This window comes from Eupeodes corollae, chromosome 2, assembly GCF_945859685.1.
Source record: "Eupeodes corollae chromosome 2, idEupCoro1.1, whole genome shotgun sequence".
NCBI lineage: Eukaryota > Metazoa > Arthropoda > Insecta > Diptera > Syrphidae > Eupeodes > Eupeodes corollae.
In genome coordinates, this window is record NC_079148.1 from 62650270 (window position 1) to 62667578 (window position 17309).

The window sequence follows — 17309 nt, forward strand, 5'->3', positions numbered from 1 at the left end:
AATACAATCATAAAAACATACTCTTTGTTATTTGAATTCACTGCCATGACTAAAACTATTATTCCCATTTTTCATTTTTTATTTTAATTTTTATAAACGACAAAGAAATTCAAAATTAAAATGGGTTATAAATATAAAAATGTTAAACAATTTTTTGATTGTTGTTGTTGTTTTTGTATTGTTATAATTTGTTATAATTAAGTCTTAATACTAAAAAATTCGCTAAATTCTTTCAAAACTGAAGGCAATTATTCCAAAAACTATTTCTTTGGAAATTATAAAACTTTGATATTTCTGCTTCTATACTTCTTAAAAAAAAATTTTTTTTTTTGAAATACTAGAATTCTTAACACTAAAAACGCCGCTTAATTCTTTCCAAACTGAAGGCAATTATATCAGAAACTCTTTTCACAAACTATTCCTTTGAAAATTATAAAACTCTGATATTTCCGCTACTATACTTCTTTTAAATCATTTTTTTTTGTTGAAATATTTAAAATCCAAGAAATATTCAGTTCTTTTTAGTTCTAAGAACATTTTCTTATGATCCTCTCAAATACACTAATTTAAGACTTTTTAACAACAAAAACTGTTCAAGTAACCTGTAGTATAGCATCTTTACAATACAATACAATATATACTTATAACATATTGTATTTATACATAAATAAATTGTTATGCAAGTATATTCATCAAAATAAAAGCTTTATCATAAATAAATCAAATACAACTTGAGAATGACTTTTATTGAAAGAGAATTATTGATTTCACTTCATCGAGTTTTCAAGAACCAGCAGTAGCAGTAAGCAGCATATCTATCCTATCCTTCAAATTCAGACAATAAGTTGTTGGCTGTTTGATGGTATATGAAGGTATACCTTACTCCGGATACGGATATTATATTTCAAGCACGTAAAAACAGCCTCTTCCGTTATTTAATTGAAATCTTTGACAGTAATCTGACATTTAGATTCTATATAGATGTACCTGTACCAGACCTACCTTTCGGTTCGTTCCTACTCTACAAAAATAATAATAATAATATACCTAATCTTTAAGAAGAGAAATCGAATTTTATTGGATTATTTATCAATCAATATCCTATGGGTTCAATATTTATTATTATTTTTATTAGAGGAACGAGAAGAACCATTGTTGTTGATAAACAAATTGAAAATAATATATTTTCTATGCTTTCACAATAAATTCGAACAAGTGACTTATGATTTTACTTCCTAAGAATCTATAACTGTCATAGGATATACATTCTATAAATACATCAAGGGACTTAAAAGTTAAGATATAGTTATGGTTATGGTATTCCAAGCACCATACTATAGGATACTTAAATAAGCTCCTTCTAGGCTTAAGAAAGAGGTTAAGGATAATTTAAATTTATGTTTATAAATGGTTTAAATCTATAGGAGCATAAATTACAATTAAATAAAAATAAAAACAAACCCTATTTCCAACATACCAAATTATGTACCCAAAGGAAATCAATTTAACTAAAATTAGGTTATATAGCATACACATATATAAATACATACCTGATTGTATTGGTAGAATTTGTGTTGGCCTCTCAGCGGTCGCTATACAGCATCCCAAATTATTTAAGGCGACAATGGCTATAACAACAACACACAAACTGATATTATATTTCCAACAGAGGTGTTTCGCCATTGCTGCTGAATAAGTTCTCGACCTGGATCCACTATAATTAGGCGGATCCATTATCGAGGTTTAGGTGTATATTTATATTCACAAGGAACAAAATAAACTTTCCTATACCAAACTCACTGATAAATAGGTATAGAAGTTGTAAATGGACAAAGAAATAAATTAAAAAAAAAAAATCAGTGACAAATGAAGTTTGTCACTTTCCTCCCCCGCCTTTTAAATTAACAAACAAATATATTTCGGTATTTATATTTAACGATGCAGCAATAAATTACTTTACGCACTTATTTCACTTAAATTTAATCACCAAGATGTATAAAATTGACATATCACTTTTTTTCTTATATTTATGTTACACACGCACGAAAAAAGAAGTAACTCAAAATGGAATTAAACAAATCACAGTAAGAAAAATTTAATGGAAAATATTGGTCACTTTTATAGTAATAGTATAGTCGCTAGAAGTTGTTGATATGTATTTATAGCGCCAATGGTTAATCTGCAAAGAAAGGAATACAATTCATTATTAAAATAAGCTTATGTTATATAGTTTTTAAGTTTCAAAAAAAAATAGAATTGCAGTAGCTCCTAAACAAGAAAATACACTCGAAAAGTTAAAGTTAGTAGAAGACTACAGGAAATTACGCTAGCAATTTCTACCGATTCAAATTTGAAAAAGAGCAAGATTTGTGTTCAGTACGGTGGAAATTTTGAAGATTTTGTGCGATAGCAATATTTAAAAAAATATCGAGAACAAGAACAACACTGGTCTTCGAAATTTAAGCTTCAGTTTTTTTCTTCTTCCAATAATTGGTTTAAATTAATAGAGATTTGACCTTTCTGAATCCAAATCTGGTTCAGTTTTTTATTAAATGATTATTAAAAAATTTGAGAAGGTTGTAGAAAATCATCCTTTTCAATTCGGTTGACCTTGTGTAAAAATAGAACTATTGTTCTCAATCAGTTCAAATTTAGAGGACTTAGCCCTTATAACATAATCTATCGTTTGCTACCAAATTTCTCTTATACATTAATGTTTTCTACATTTTAAAATGCTGATTGATAAAAGCATTGAAACCCTGCTGTTTTTAGTAAATCCTTCAATAGAAAAAACATGTAACTCCTGTTTTTCTATCTAGAAATATAAAATTGAGATAAAGCATTCGACACACTGCAATGCAGAGCTTCAGATTTTCTTGTCTCAGGATCCAAAGTAGACTTTTCTTAAAGTTTTTGATGTGCCTAATTTGAATACAAAATCGAAAAACAATACCACAATGTCAGGATTTTGAAAGAAAATCTCAAAAAAAACTGGTATATCTTAAAAAAGAGATCTGATCGAAAATCCATTCGAAAAAAATGATTTTGTGCTTGGGACAATTAAATATTAAGTTTTTAAGATCAGTTTATTAATGGTACAATATGCCAAACTTATTTTTTTGAATTTAAGATATCTCGCATAAAAAGATATATTTGGAAAGATTGAAATTGAAATTAAAAGAAAAAAAATTTGACGGAATCAGCATAGCAAAATCCTGTAGAAAAGTATAATTTTCTTGGAAAGAGGATTTCGTTGTAGACTAGTAAAAATCAGGCAAAGAAATCAAGTAGTATAAAGGCTTTGCGGTTTGAGGTTTCATTTTGAATATACCGCTATTTGAGCTGTTGACACTTTTGAAGTTGTCATCTTTTGACATTTGACAAGTAAAAAAAGTAAAAACAGTGTACTGCAACTGTTGGAAATGTGCATTGTGATTGTGTGGTGGACGACAAATTTGAGCAATTGGGGCAAGTTAGTGACGTAAAGAATGGAAAGCATGTAAGTTGCTGAGTAAAATCGTTCTTCGTCGATTTTTTTTAATTAGGTCTTAAACGAAGAGACATGATACACAATTTGGCATAAAGACTTAGATCATAAGATTTCTTAAAGTTCTGTAAACACAAAAACTCAAGCCGGCTAACTACACACATTGAATCATTGTTGATCCTTGAAATGACTTGAAAGTGATTCGGAATTTCATTGAAAAATCATGTTTACTAATGGGCATTTAGGGTAAGGCAAATACAAGAAAGATTGTTGTATTCAACTTGTCACTATTTTGTTGGGTAGGTGTCAGGTCTACTTATTCGAAACAAGGCTGGTCCAACTTATATCAAGAATGAATTGAGCTTCTTAGCTTTTATTAATAATTTATGGCCAGAATGCTAATGTGAAAGATTTCGTTTTTACAAGGAGTCGCAAGGTGGTTGAGGTTGTACGAAGAAGCAGTCATAAACCTGTAAAATCCAAACCAGCCCACCACGACCGGTTTGAATAAAATCTCAGACTGATTAAGAACAGCATAAAGTTTCATGAGAGAAAATTTCTGTCTACTAAAACGCAAACTTAAAAAGGTAATCTACTATAAATGAGGGGTAATTTCTTGGACAAATTTATAGATAATGTAGTTTGACATCATTCTTCAATACAGTTTTTGAAACTCCCATTTTGGGGGCTTAATGGAATAAAATTTTAAATAAATATCTGAAAACTATTTGAATTTTTACAAAATAAACACATATAAATAGAAACTAGTAAAAATAGTCATCTTTAAAGAATGTTAGAGGTTTTGTCTAAAAACCATTGTGTCATATCTGCAAATTTCTCATACCAAAAATTCCTATTTAAAACTCCTACGAGAACCGTTTGGCAATATGAGAAAGCCAACTGGGGGGGTTTCAATGAATTCTACAGGAACTTTAACTGGTCACTATGCTTCCTCGATAGTGACGTGGACTCTAGTACAGATACTCGTATGTTTACAATCTTGGTTCTTTGTGGAATGAGAAATTTTATTCACAATAGGAAAAAATCTATTAAACCCAAAGAAAACTCATGGTTTGATTCGAGCTGTAAAGAGGTTTTAAGGACCAAAAATGTAAGTTTCCGGAATTACAGAGACTATAACATACTAGAAGACCTATAACATACATATACGACGCATTAAATTTTTGCATGATCAGAAATTAAGGCAAAAAATACTACAATGTCGTAATGGTAGTAAACATTTCTGGTCGTTTGTAAAAAATATGCGCAACACTACGTCCTCGTCAGTTCCTACGCTCGTTTCCAATGACTCTCCCTACGTAAGCTCGATTGATAAAACTAATTTGCTTGCAGCACAGTTTGCTATTAATTCGATGCTGCCAATGAGTGATGACAGCGTAAACGATTCTATAGAACGAATCTTCTTTCGCACTCGTTAAGTTACTAGAGTAAATAAAAATCTTGACATTCACAAATCCGCTGGCCCGGATAGTATCCCCGCTATTGTTTTGAAGAGGTGTTCTTCAATTTTACCATCTGTCCTATTCTACAGATCTCTTTCCGAGTGGATGGAAAACTGCATTTGTCCTGCTTGTCCCTAAAAAAGGCGAATCCTCCTCTCCCTTAAACTATCATCCAATTGCACTTACAACCCTTCTTTCCAAGGTAATGGAAACTCTGATAAATTTTCAGCTTAAGAAAGATCTTGTAGAACGGAAGCTTCTTAATGACCGGCAGTATGACTTTCGTTGCAATAGATCCACTGGTGATCTCATGGTTTTTATCCCCGAAAAGTGGAACAAATCTTTACATCGTTTTGCACTTGATATTTCAAAGGCATTTGAAAGTGTTTGGCACCAAGCTCTCTTATCGAAAATGCGTGCATTTGGTATTGATGAATACCTTCTTCGTTGGATTGCTTTCGGACCATTCAATTCAAGTAGTCTTGGACGGGTTCAAATGTGATGTTCACAAAATAAACGCTGGTGTGCCCCAGGGCTCCATTTTGTCTCCGACACTTTTCCTTATTTTTATAAATGATCTTTTTTCTGAACCTTCTAACCCACTTAATTGTTTCGCTCAGCTTTTCATATTCTTTTCTAGATTCTCATCCCTGTTCTTCGGATGTGGACTACCAACGGCAGCGTATGATGAGCTCATTAAATTGTGATCTAAAATCGTGTAGAATTGAATGCTTCCAAAACTCAATGCTGTCTACTGTCACAAAAGCGTAACCTTCCTCCTATACCACTATCCATGAGTGGTACTTGCATCGAGAAGACCGAACAGCTTTCAGTCTTAGGTATGTGCAATACAATCCACTTGTTGTGGAGTGATCACATATTTGACATCACCAAAAATGCTGCTAAGTGTTTAGGTTTTCTGCGAAGATGCAAGAAGTTTTTTTACCCCTACTGATCTGGTTATAATCTATAAAGCCTATATTCGTCCGAAACTAGAGTACAATTCCCATATCTGGGAAGGTGCTCCTATAACCTACTTGAGTCTCCTAGAAAAAATTCAAAAGAGAGCTAAAAAGATGATAGGTGAACGTCGTCTAACTGAAACTTTTGTATCTCTTGAGCACCATCGTAAGGTTTCATATCCCGTAATACCCGTTTTTTTAGGAATGCGTACTGTAAAGTACAGAGATTCTTTCTTCAGTCGCACCACACGAATGTAGAATGCTTAACCAGACTCAATGTTTCCCACTCATTACAATGTGCAGACATTCAAAACCAATGTGCATCGGTATCTTCTTTCAAATCCTATCCTCCCTTTTTAATTGCTCACACTGTGATTAATAATGATAAGGGTATTCATATCCCCTTGAGTAGACGTATAATATAAAAAAAAGAAAACGTTGCAGCTTCGTTTATCAACTTTGGAACTTAAAATTGTGTACTTTCAAATTATTGATTTCATAAAAAAAATGTATGATCCAAAAGCTTTAACTATTCCTTAATCAAACTACAATGTCAACAAATATTCTAAATTCGATAAAATGATTTTTGTCCATCTCTTAACCACTGTGCGCCGCTACGTATCAAAAAAACAAAGAGGCACATTATTGCAAATACAAATTAGTTGACTCTGAGATTTCTAAAAGATCAAAATTTAAGGCTTGTTTTAACTTTGATTTGATTTGACATTTTAGATCTTAAATTATCAACAACGTTCATATTTTCATTTCGCTAAAACGTTCCTACCTTAGGTAAACATTCATATGAAAATGCCTTACATTAGGGAAATAGCACAACAAAAATTTATTTCGGTTCACCATAATTTCAGTAATAATAATAATCATTTAATGCAATTTAATTTTTTTTGTGTGTGTTTCTAATGTTTTTTCCTATAAAAACAAACAATCATACAGACATTATAGTTATTTTTATCCTAAACCTTAATTTTTGGTCTATAAAAAAGGCTTTAATATCTACAATGCATTCAAAAAAAAACTATAAAATAAATACATAAATACTCATTTAGGCATTATTAATTATGTAATCAAATATTCAGCAAAAAAATATACGCATATAAAATAACCGTAATAAATTTTGCAAATTGACATATTTACAAACTTATATATATGCATTTTTTTGTTTACATAAATTTGTTCATTTGTTGACAATTTTTTTTTTGTTCTTATTGTAAGCTCATAAAACTGACATGATTAAGCAGAAAATTATAATAAAACCATAATAAATTGCTCACATGACCGTAAATTGTAATTTCCATGTTTATTATTTTGTATTTTGATTTTTTTAATTTTTTTTGCACAGTATTAAAAAGGGTGGTCCTTTTTTATGAATAAATTTATTCACATAGGTACGAAATATGAGTTAGTATATTTAGATTTAAAGTATAAGCAAAAATAAGAACAGAAAATAGTCTCGTTGCTCAAAGAGAAAACATTTCTGCAGAGATGTATATTTTTTTAAACAATAACAAAAATAAGGGTGTTCAAAAATTTTAATCAAGATTTCAATTCTATTCGTGTTAGGTTATGAATTCAAACATAAAATAAAGAACGGCTAGTAGTTCTACTATATTTTCAGCTAATATGTGTGCACAAAGAAATACAGCTGAATTTGTTTATAAATTCAAAATTCTTTGTTCATTCTTATTAATCATCAGGAAGAAAATTCTATCAATGTTATTTTTTAAATTTTCAGAAAATGTTTTAGAGTTTTCTTAACATTTTTAAAACGGAGCTGTCTTTTAAGTGAATAGTCTGAAGGTCCATAAAACTAGGTCAAATCAATAGGTTTGTTGCCCAAGGATATGTTGACGAATTACGCGTAGAGAAATTAAGCGTAATTTAAGACTTCATTTCACTTCAATGGTCACTCAAAATTATTCTGACTGATTCTTCCGATATTCCAACAAGGTATTTAAAGTCTACGACTGCTATTTGACAATTTTTCAGCATTACTTAAGTTGGCGTTCAGTCCGGGGCGGACTTGCGCCTCAACCAACAAGCGTCTCCAGCCAGCTCGGTCCCTAGCTAACTGTGTCCAGTTTCGCACGCCAAGTTGGTTGAGGTCCTCTCCCACCTGGGTGCGCCACCTGAGTCGCGGTCTTTCTCTACTGCGCCATCCCTCGGGATTGGATTCGAAGACCTTCCGGGCTGGAGCGTTGATGTCCATCCGCATGACATGACCTAGCCATCTAAGCCGTTGGACTTTAATTCTGCTATCTAGGTCAGTGTCGCTGTACATCCCGTACAGTTCGTCGCTATATCTTCTCCTCCATTCTCCATCTATGCATACGGGACCAAAAATCACCCGAAGAATTTTTCTCTCGAAGAATCCTAAGACACTCTCATCTTTCTTTGACAGGTTCCAGGCCTCAGCGCCATAAATGAGAACCGGGATGATGAGTGTCTTAAAGATGGTGATTTAAGATGCTCGAAAGAGGACTTTATTTCTCAATTAGGTAGACAAAGTCCTTAACTACCTCAAAGTTATATCTGTAAATTGTGACCTTTTTTCCAAGACGTCATTGTTTAGTGTACTTTATTGATGGAAGTATATACTTGGTCTTGCCCTCATTGACCACTAAACCCATCTTCTCGATTCCATCGTAATGCTCAAAAACGCTCCACTGACATCACGCTTTGATCTTCCAATTATGTCGATATTATCTGCGTATCCGAGTAATTGGATGGACCTTTGGAAGATTGTGCCTCTAATGTTGACGGTTGAGTTTTGCACAATTCTTTCCAGAACGATGTTGAAGAAGTCGCATGACAGTGCATCGCCTTGTCTAAAACCTTTATTGACATCAAATGCATCGGAGAGATCTTTTCCGACCTTGATAGAGCAGCGTGCATTCTCTATCGTCATTCTGGACCAACGGATAAGTTTGACAGGGATGCCAAAACTAGACATTGCTCGGTAGAGCTCTTCCCTATAGATGCTGTCATACGCGGCTTTAAAACCGATAAAGAGATGGTGGGTATCGATTTGAAGTTCCAGGGTTTTTTCCAAGATCTGCCGTAGTGTGAATATTTGGTCGATAGTGGATTTTCCTGGTCTGAAGCCACACTGATAAGAACCAATCAGGTTGTTGACGAATGGCTTCAGACGTTCACATAATACGGCAGAGAGGATCTTATACGCAATGTTAAGGAGACTGTTGCCTCTGTAGTTGGCGCAGTTTAGAGGGTCTCCTTTCTTATGTATCGGGCACATTATGCTGAGATTGCACTCATCGCGCATGCTTTCTTCAAACCATATTTTGCAGATGAGTTGGTCCATGTTCCCTACCAAGCCATCGCCTGCTGCTTTGAATAGTTCGGCAGCGATGCCGTCCAGCAGCTTTGTTTGACTTAAGTTTGGATGTAGCTATCTTCACTTCGTCAAGGTCGGGTAGGCGGAATTGTTGATCTGCGTCGCCGAGGTTGAGTGGTTCTATCTCCCTTACAGCGGAATTCGGATCGTCATCGCCATTATATAATTTGGCGAAGTGATCTTTCCATATTCTCAGCATCGACTGCGGTTTTACTACGATGTTCCCCTGATCGTCTTTACAGGCTTCGGTTCGTGGCTGGTACCCCTGGGAGGTTTTTTTACCTTTTGGTAAAATTTACGAACCTCATTTCTGTTGTGACATCCCTCTATCTCCTCGATCGCGTGCTTTTCATGCTCTCTTTTTTTCCATCTAAGAAGCCGATGTTCCTCCTTTTCTGTTCGTAGAGCTTGCGAGCAGCTCTAGTCCTTTTGTGCGGCGCCGTTTTGTATGCCTCTTGTTTCGCTGCGTGAGCTTGCCGGTGTTCGTCGTCAAACCAGGTGTTTCGCTGTGGTGGCCGTGTGAAACCTAGCACTTCAGAGGCGGCATCTCTGATGGCTGCAAGGCAATGTTGCCACTGGATTTCAATGCAGGAAGCATAGGACTCCTTAAGAAATCGGTCAGCCTGAATCCGTTGTCGGAGGTGGTGTGGTGCAGGCTGTATCTCCCGACTATGCCACCAAAGATGTCTTCTCTTCCTAGCTTGGCATTAAAATCTCCTAAGACAATTTTCATGTCATAGCCAGGGCACTGCTCATATGTCTTATCAAAAGCTTTCTTACCGAAGGCCTTTTGCATTATTTTATACATGTCTTGCCATCTACAAAATTTACTTTACGCTGCCTAACTTGACATAGATGTGAGTGACAGTATTGCCATTTTAAAAAAAACATTTAAATTTAAAATTTAGTTGGTTAAGATCGACGGTTGACGACTTGGAAGAGAACATTCGAAGCGTTATTGCTGAAATTCTGTAAAAAGTGGTCGAAATATGGGCCTGTCGGTTAGAATCTATGGCGTTTGGTCCCAAATTAATTTAAAATAAAATAACGCCCAAATTTTTAGCATTTTGCTCAAAAGAATTCTTAATTTTGAATTTGTGTCTTATGACCTTTATTTTGGGCTTACAACGATTTCTACCGTTTCTTATGTCTTATAAGACTTAAACATACTTGTTAAGCCTTATTGACATTCTGAGTTTTTGAGCGATCTGTAATTTTTGTTTGTTTAATGTCTGCGTGAGCGATAGAATTCAAAACTCAATGTGTCGCATTTTGTCAGAATGCCCAAATGTTGAAACACATGGCGCCTGATAGACGATATATCAGTTAATAATTTCGGTGCTATGATCTATTGAATTGTTTTGAGCTTTGTACCATTTTCTTTTGAACAAATTTTTTGGGCGAAAACGCCAATTTTCGGCGATATGACATTTTTAATATCTAGGCGTTATTTTAATGGACAATAGGACCAAACGCTTTTCTTATTCGGAATTTAGTAAAACCCAAGAAAGTTTTAACGGCAGAACCTTCACAATTCCTCAAGTTAAGGTTCAGTAATAATGCCTAGGCACGAGTACGATAATTTTGGCGCCAATAAAAAATAAAAGTTTTTTTATAAAGGGTGATTTTTTTGAGGTTAGGATTTTCATGCATTAGTATTTGACAGATCACGCGGGATTTCAGACATGGTGTCAAAGAGAAAGATGCTCAGTATGCTTTGACATTTTATCATGAATAGACTTACTAACGAGCAACTCTTGCAAATCATTGAATTTTATTACCAAAATCAGTGTTCGGTTCGAAATGTGTTTCGCGCTTTACGTCCGATTTATGGTCTACATAATCGACCAAGTGAGCAAACAATTAATGCGATTGTGACCAAGTTTCGCACTCAGTTTACTTTATTGGACATTAAACCAACCACACGAATGCGTACAGTGTGTACAGAAGAGAATATTGCGTCTGTTTCTGAGAGTGTTGCTGAAGACCGTGAAATGTCGATTCGTCGCCGTTCGCAGCAATTGGGTTTGTGTTATTTGACCACATGGAAGATTTTACGCAAAGATCTTGGTGTAAAACCGTATAAAATACAGCTCGTGCAAGAACTGAAGCCGAACGATCTGCCACAACGTCGAATTTTCAGTGAATGGGCCCTAGAAAAGTTGGCAGAAAATCCGCTTTTTTATCGACAAATTTTGTTCAGCGATGAGGCTCATTTCTGGTTGAATGGCTACGCAAATAAGCAAAATTGCCGCATTTGGAGTGAAGAGCAACCAGAAGCCGTTCAAGAACTGCCCATGCATCCCGAAAAATGCACTGTTTGGTGTGGTTTGTACGCTGGTGGAATCATTGGACCGTATTTTTTCAAAGATGCTGTTGGACGCAACGTTACGGTGAATGGCGATCGCTATCGTTCGATGCTAACAAACTTTTTGTTGCCAAAAATGGAAGAACTGAACTTGGTTGACATGTGGTTTCAACAAGATGGCGCTACATGCCACACAGCTCGCGATTTTATGGCCATTTTGAGGGAAAACTTCGGAAAACAATTCATCTCAAGGAATGGACCGGTAAGTTGGCCACCAAGATCATGCGATTTGACGCCTTTAGACTATTTTTTGTGGGGCTACGTCAAGTCTAAAGTCTACACAAATAAGCCAGCAACTATTGCAGCTTTGGAAGACAACATTTCCGAAGAAATTCGGGCTATTCCGGCCGAAATGCTCGAAAAAGCTACCCAAAATTGGACTTTCCGAATGGACCACCTAAGACGCAGCCGCGGTCAACATTTAAATGAAATTATCTTCAAAAAGTAAATGTCATGGACCAATCTAACGTTTCAAATAGAGAATCGATGAGATTTTGCAAATTTTATGCGTTTTTTTTTTTTAAAGTTCTCAAGCTCTTAAAAAATCACCGTTTATTATACGCGCACTCAAGGGGATATGAATACCCTTATCATGATAAATCACAGTGCGAGCAATTTAGAAGGGAAGATAGGATTTGAAAGGAGATACTGGTTTTGAATGTATGCACATTGTAATGAGTGGGAAACATTGAGTCTGGTAAAGCATTCCACATTCGTGTGGTGCGACTGAAGAAAGAATCTCTGTACTTTACAGTACGTCCAAAATTGGGCTCAAAGGTAAACTAATGAGCATTCCATTCTGTCAGTTTTTGCAGAATGGTTTGAAACAAACATTTTGTATTATGGGAAGGGGTTTATCTCTCAATAGTTTTTAAAATAATTGACATCAAAGTCAAAGACTAAATCGTGCAAAAAAAAAGTTAATAAAAGTAAAATTAAAAAAGATCTAAAGCCGAAATTGATTTTAGTCAGACGCGAAAACTTTTATTTTTATAACAAAGCTTAAGCCTTGGGCGTAACATTAAATATAAACTCAGGCAAGACTGGATGAAATTATTAAACAAACTTATTTAGTTCAGTTAGTCTTAATGAGAAAATTGATCTTTTCAGTCAGAGGAGAACAAAAATGGTTCGATTTTGATTGGAAGAAAGCTAGAATTAAGTATTTTAAATTGTTTAAGCTTGCAAAAACTCGAAACGGAGATTTATTCCGGGAATCTTATGTTCAGAATTGCAACGAATTTAAATATTGTAAGAGGCTCCTTCCATTTCTGAAAAATTGTTAAGAAATTGAATAGAACAAAGTTTAAGATTGGTAAAAGTTTGAATGTCAATATACTAGCTGATTATTTTAAGACTAACTCTTAACCGTATTTTCTATTAAAATCCTGTGCAGTACGCTGAAAATCTCGTAGAGATAAACGCGTTAGACAAAGATATAAGCTCAGAAGAGATACGTATTGTTTTAAACAAAGCGAAGGACAATAAGGCTCCAGGGTATGATACGGTACCTTCAGAGGAATTTTATCGAACGTTCTAAATGTCTTGAAGTATCTGTATAAAAATTCTATGTTTACAGTTTGGGATAGCAAGAAAATGTCAGGATGGTTCCAAGCTTTAAGTGGGGTTTGGCAAGGAAGCTTATTGTCTCCTTATCTATTTGCATTATATATACATGATATTATGGATTCCTTGCCAAACGGGATTCGAGTTGCAGGACTAACAATAAAACGTTTGTTTGAAAGCCTACAACTTATGATAAACAAACTAAGTGGAATGTACTTCGAGTATTTTATGAAAATCCTTTCATATAATGACAGCATACAAAAAAATATCAGCTGGTTTTAAAAATGAAAAGATATATTCTTGTTGTGTGGGTTATCTTTAGATATTTTTAATGGATCTCTTAGGGAAACATTAAAAAACATTCTACAACTAATAGATGTTTGAATACGATCACATCTAACAGAGGAAGCCAAAGAGCCATCGTGTCGATCTTTATACCCAAAACTTGAGCGTAATTTCAAGGGATTTAACTATTTCACCGATGATTGAAGGTGTTTTGAAATTTCAAATATTTAGAGGAGAGCTACTCAATTTGAGCTATAGGCCCTAATTTAACGACCGGAGAACATTTTGCTCATGTTAAAAATAAGTTGGCATCTTGCAGACGGTTCAAACCAATTTTATTTATTATGTTTATAAACATTCATTGTAAACTTTATATTTGAAGAAAAAAAAAATATTCTATTCTTTTCTTTTATTATTATTTTTACCCGAAAACCACATGTCTATAAAAAAAAAACACCCTTTGCAAGTATCTCGATTTGTTCAGTAGCTTTAAATGTTCGCAAATAAAAAAGAAAACAAATAAGTTGAGCCGTAAAATTCAAGATTCTTCCTTACTGATTTTGCCTGACATTGACCATGACCATAAATTTTGTTTATGTTTTCTTAACATACACGTTTAAATAAATTAGTTTAAATTGCATGTGCCAAACATTTCAGTTATATTACCAATCAAAAAGTGAATGACCCTTAAAAACCAGTCTTTATAGACTTTTCATGTAATCAAAACACGCAGTTTATCTACTACACATGTATATGAGCTAAAGACGACCAAACTCACACTGATTTCTTCTTATTCAAAAAATTCAAAAAGTCAAGACCCCTCAAGTGCAGTAAATATCTTCATTTTTGTTGGTTTCTTTTCTGCCTCTGCATTTCTCTTTCATACAGCAAACATAATAAATGCCGGTGTACCTCTAAAACCAAAGCACACATAAAAAGAGAGTGCAGATTTATAGGTGGTGGCAAAGTTATAGCCTCCTATGTGAGTTCATTCACTTCATTATTGGAAGTTCAGTGAATAATTTATTTACTGAATTTTTATTATGCAGTACCACAAGGCGACCCACTATCACCCAACCTTTTTTCTTTTTTCTGTGTGTTGTTTTGGTTTAAATAGAGACAAACAAAGTGAATGTTGAATTTCTGTTTAGAACTTTCCAATGGAACAATAAGAAAAAACTAACGAAGCTTAGAGAAAAGGTGAGAAAGAGCCAAATCTTATAAAGTTGGCATAAGTTACACAGAAGATAGAAGATACCTTAGATATAACGTAGGTGGAATTGTTCAAGCTTGATCAATTACTTTGCCAAATGTTTTCTCTGATGTAGGTGTTGTTTATGCATGAAGAGTGCACCTCTCCAAGTGGTTACCAACTAAGCTCGATTGGTTTTGGCAGATTTTCAAAACGTCACTTACTTTCCTGACATTTAGGATAGCTTGGATAGATAAATTACCCATATTTACATTTGATGAAGCCTAAAAATGTAAGGCAGTAAGTGGTAACCTTTTGCAATCAAATTACTTCTAACTGATGGGTAACGAACCTAACTATTCCACAAAAATAAAACTTTTACGGTGTGCATTGTGTTGAAAAAAAGAAATAAATTTAAAATTGCTTGAAAATGAGGCTGAAAATAAAAACAAGTAGAAATGAAGATGGTTTTTATCGGGTTTTTGGCTGAAGACAAATTGGAATATCTTCTCTTCATATATCGAACCGATAGTTATGTTGGAAAAAGGCTCTTGAGTGGACCGACTATAGTCGGTGTGGTTATGTGTAACGTTATAAACAAAACCGATATCACGCCAGCCAGTCAGCCCAGCAATTCAGCAAGCCAACAAGTCAGTCATTCGCTCCACGGAATATTGGATGTGTGGTACAATGGAAATGAGAGGAGCCACCAGCAATACCAAAAAAGAGTCAATGACTGAAACGTGACTGGAAAATTTAAATAATTTCCCCGAAGGCCCTATACGTGTTGACGACTGTGACTGTGACTGTGAGGACCGTCAACGACGACAAACGACGACGACGACGACGCGGACGATTGTCTATCTATAGAGGTAAGCAGCAAAAATTCATATATCCAATCCATGTGTGTAATTCGGAGCTTTGAAATGGGAGTGGAGATGGAGAGGCCATCACACTTATCGTTTTTGTTATTACAATCATGATCATCGACTCCGTGGATGGCATACAATCGCATTAAAATGTATATAAAGTTATAAATCTAAATTGGCAAAAACCATATACCTACCTACCTTTAGCTTTGGTATATTTTTATAGGAAGCTATGGTATTAGGAAAACCATTTTGGGGCTACAGAAAAAAAAAAAACAAAATTTTATGGACGATAGATAGTTATTGAAAGAGCGTGTAATTACTGGTGGAAATTGAGTATATTCAGGTGTGTGCTGTATGATGCCCTTGCGTTCGCGTCGACTAATTTGATCTCCAGGGAACAAACAATCATTACTTTTCATTACAGTTGATTTTAAATACTCGTAATATCAAACAAATTCTATGTTTCTGTTTTCGAATTTTCAAAGCTGATTTTGATGTTAAGTAAAATCATAAAAGCTACTGCTGTGTGGTTTTCATATACGACTGCTTTATTGGCGAATTTCTGATTTCTATAGGTTTTAGCACTTAATTTGCATTTAAATATCTAAAATGGTCTTATTGATTTCTGGTTTAATTTTTCAGTAAATTGGGTTTTTGAAAAGTCTACAATAACTCAAATGGGAACATTTGGTTCTTATTGCATTTCAAATTGAAAACAAATTCAGTAAAATGACAATAGGGGGCACTTTATCACTTTTCCATTCAAAATTTGAAATCTCTGATAATATTTTAAAATACCACCATAATGTTTTAATAGTATTCTGGTGGTTAGTGCCTTGGACTGTGATGTAAGAGGTTTAGGGTTCGATCCCTGCCTATGCCAGCTAAAACTTTGTTTTACGATTACTACCTCTTGCGAGAAATCGACAAATTCTTCAAGAGTAATTCTTGCACTTTCTTGAGAATGTGCTTTCACAAATTAGCCGTTCGGATTCGGCTTAAAACAGTAGGTCCCCTCCATTCCTGACAACAGTACTCGCATACAGGAATGGTTGAGAGTTGTAAGTCACAAGGCAATAATTTTCAACGGACTGTTGCGCCACGCAATAAAGTTTTCTTTGTATGTGGTAAAACTAGTAGACTGGAAGGCAAAATCAAAACTTCTATTAGTCATCTCTAAGTATTATGATTTCCAGGCTATAATTTTCTAGATACTAGATGAAATAGAGTATTACTTATAAATTAAAGATAGTTTCTTGAAAAAACTATATTTAAAGGAACCGAAAAAAGGAGAGCCTCTACACTGCACCCAGTATAAGGGATTAGTCTACAACTTTGCTAAATAAATCTTCTTAGCAGTAATATGTAAAGCCCATCTCTAAAAACATGATAGGCCCTTATCAGTGTGGTTTAAGACCAGGAAAGTCTACCAGTCGCCGAAATATTCACATTACGGCAGAACCTGGAAAAAAAAACAAGAATATCAAATCAACACCCACGTTCTCTTCATCGATTTTAAGGCCGCATATGATGAACTGCATAGAACTATGTTCATTTGTGTTGGATGATCATGGAGAATTCACAGTGCTCCATAAGTTTGAAACAACATAACCGAACCTTTCGATGTCAAAAACGGCTTTGGACTGGATGATGTACTGTCATGCGAATTCTTTAATATCTTTCAAAAGGCTGCCCAATTACTAGCATATGGTGATGACATTGATATAAACGGCAGAACTCAGCG

At 34.5% G+C, this 17309-nt stretch overlaps 1 protein-coding gene across 1 annotated transcript in view; it reads right to left on the reverse strand.

Annotated features, from left to right (window-relative positions):
• LOC129948424 (low-density lipoprotein receptor-related protein 2) overlaps nucleotides 1-17309 on the reverse strand; it is a 384397-nt gene that overhangs the window by 303966 nt on the left and 63122 nt on the right. The window contains exon 2 of the mRNA XM_056059427.1: nucleotides 1551-2179. Within this exon, the coding sequence (XP_055915402.1) occupies nucleotides 1551-1734 (184 nt within the window). The 5' untranslated portion in view covers nucleotides 1735-2179. The remainder of the gene's footprint in view (nucleotides 1-1550; nucleotides 2180-17309) is intronic.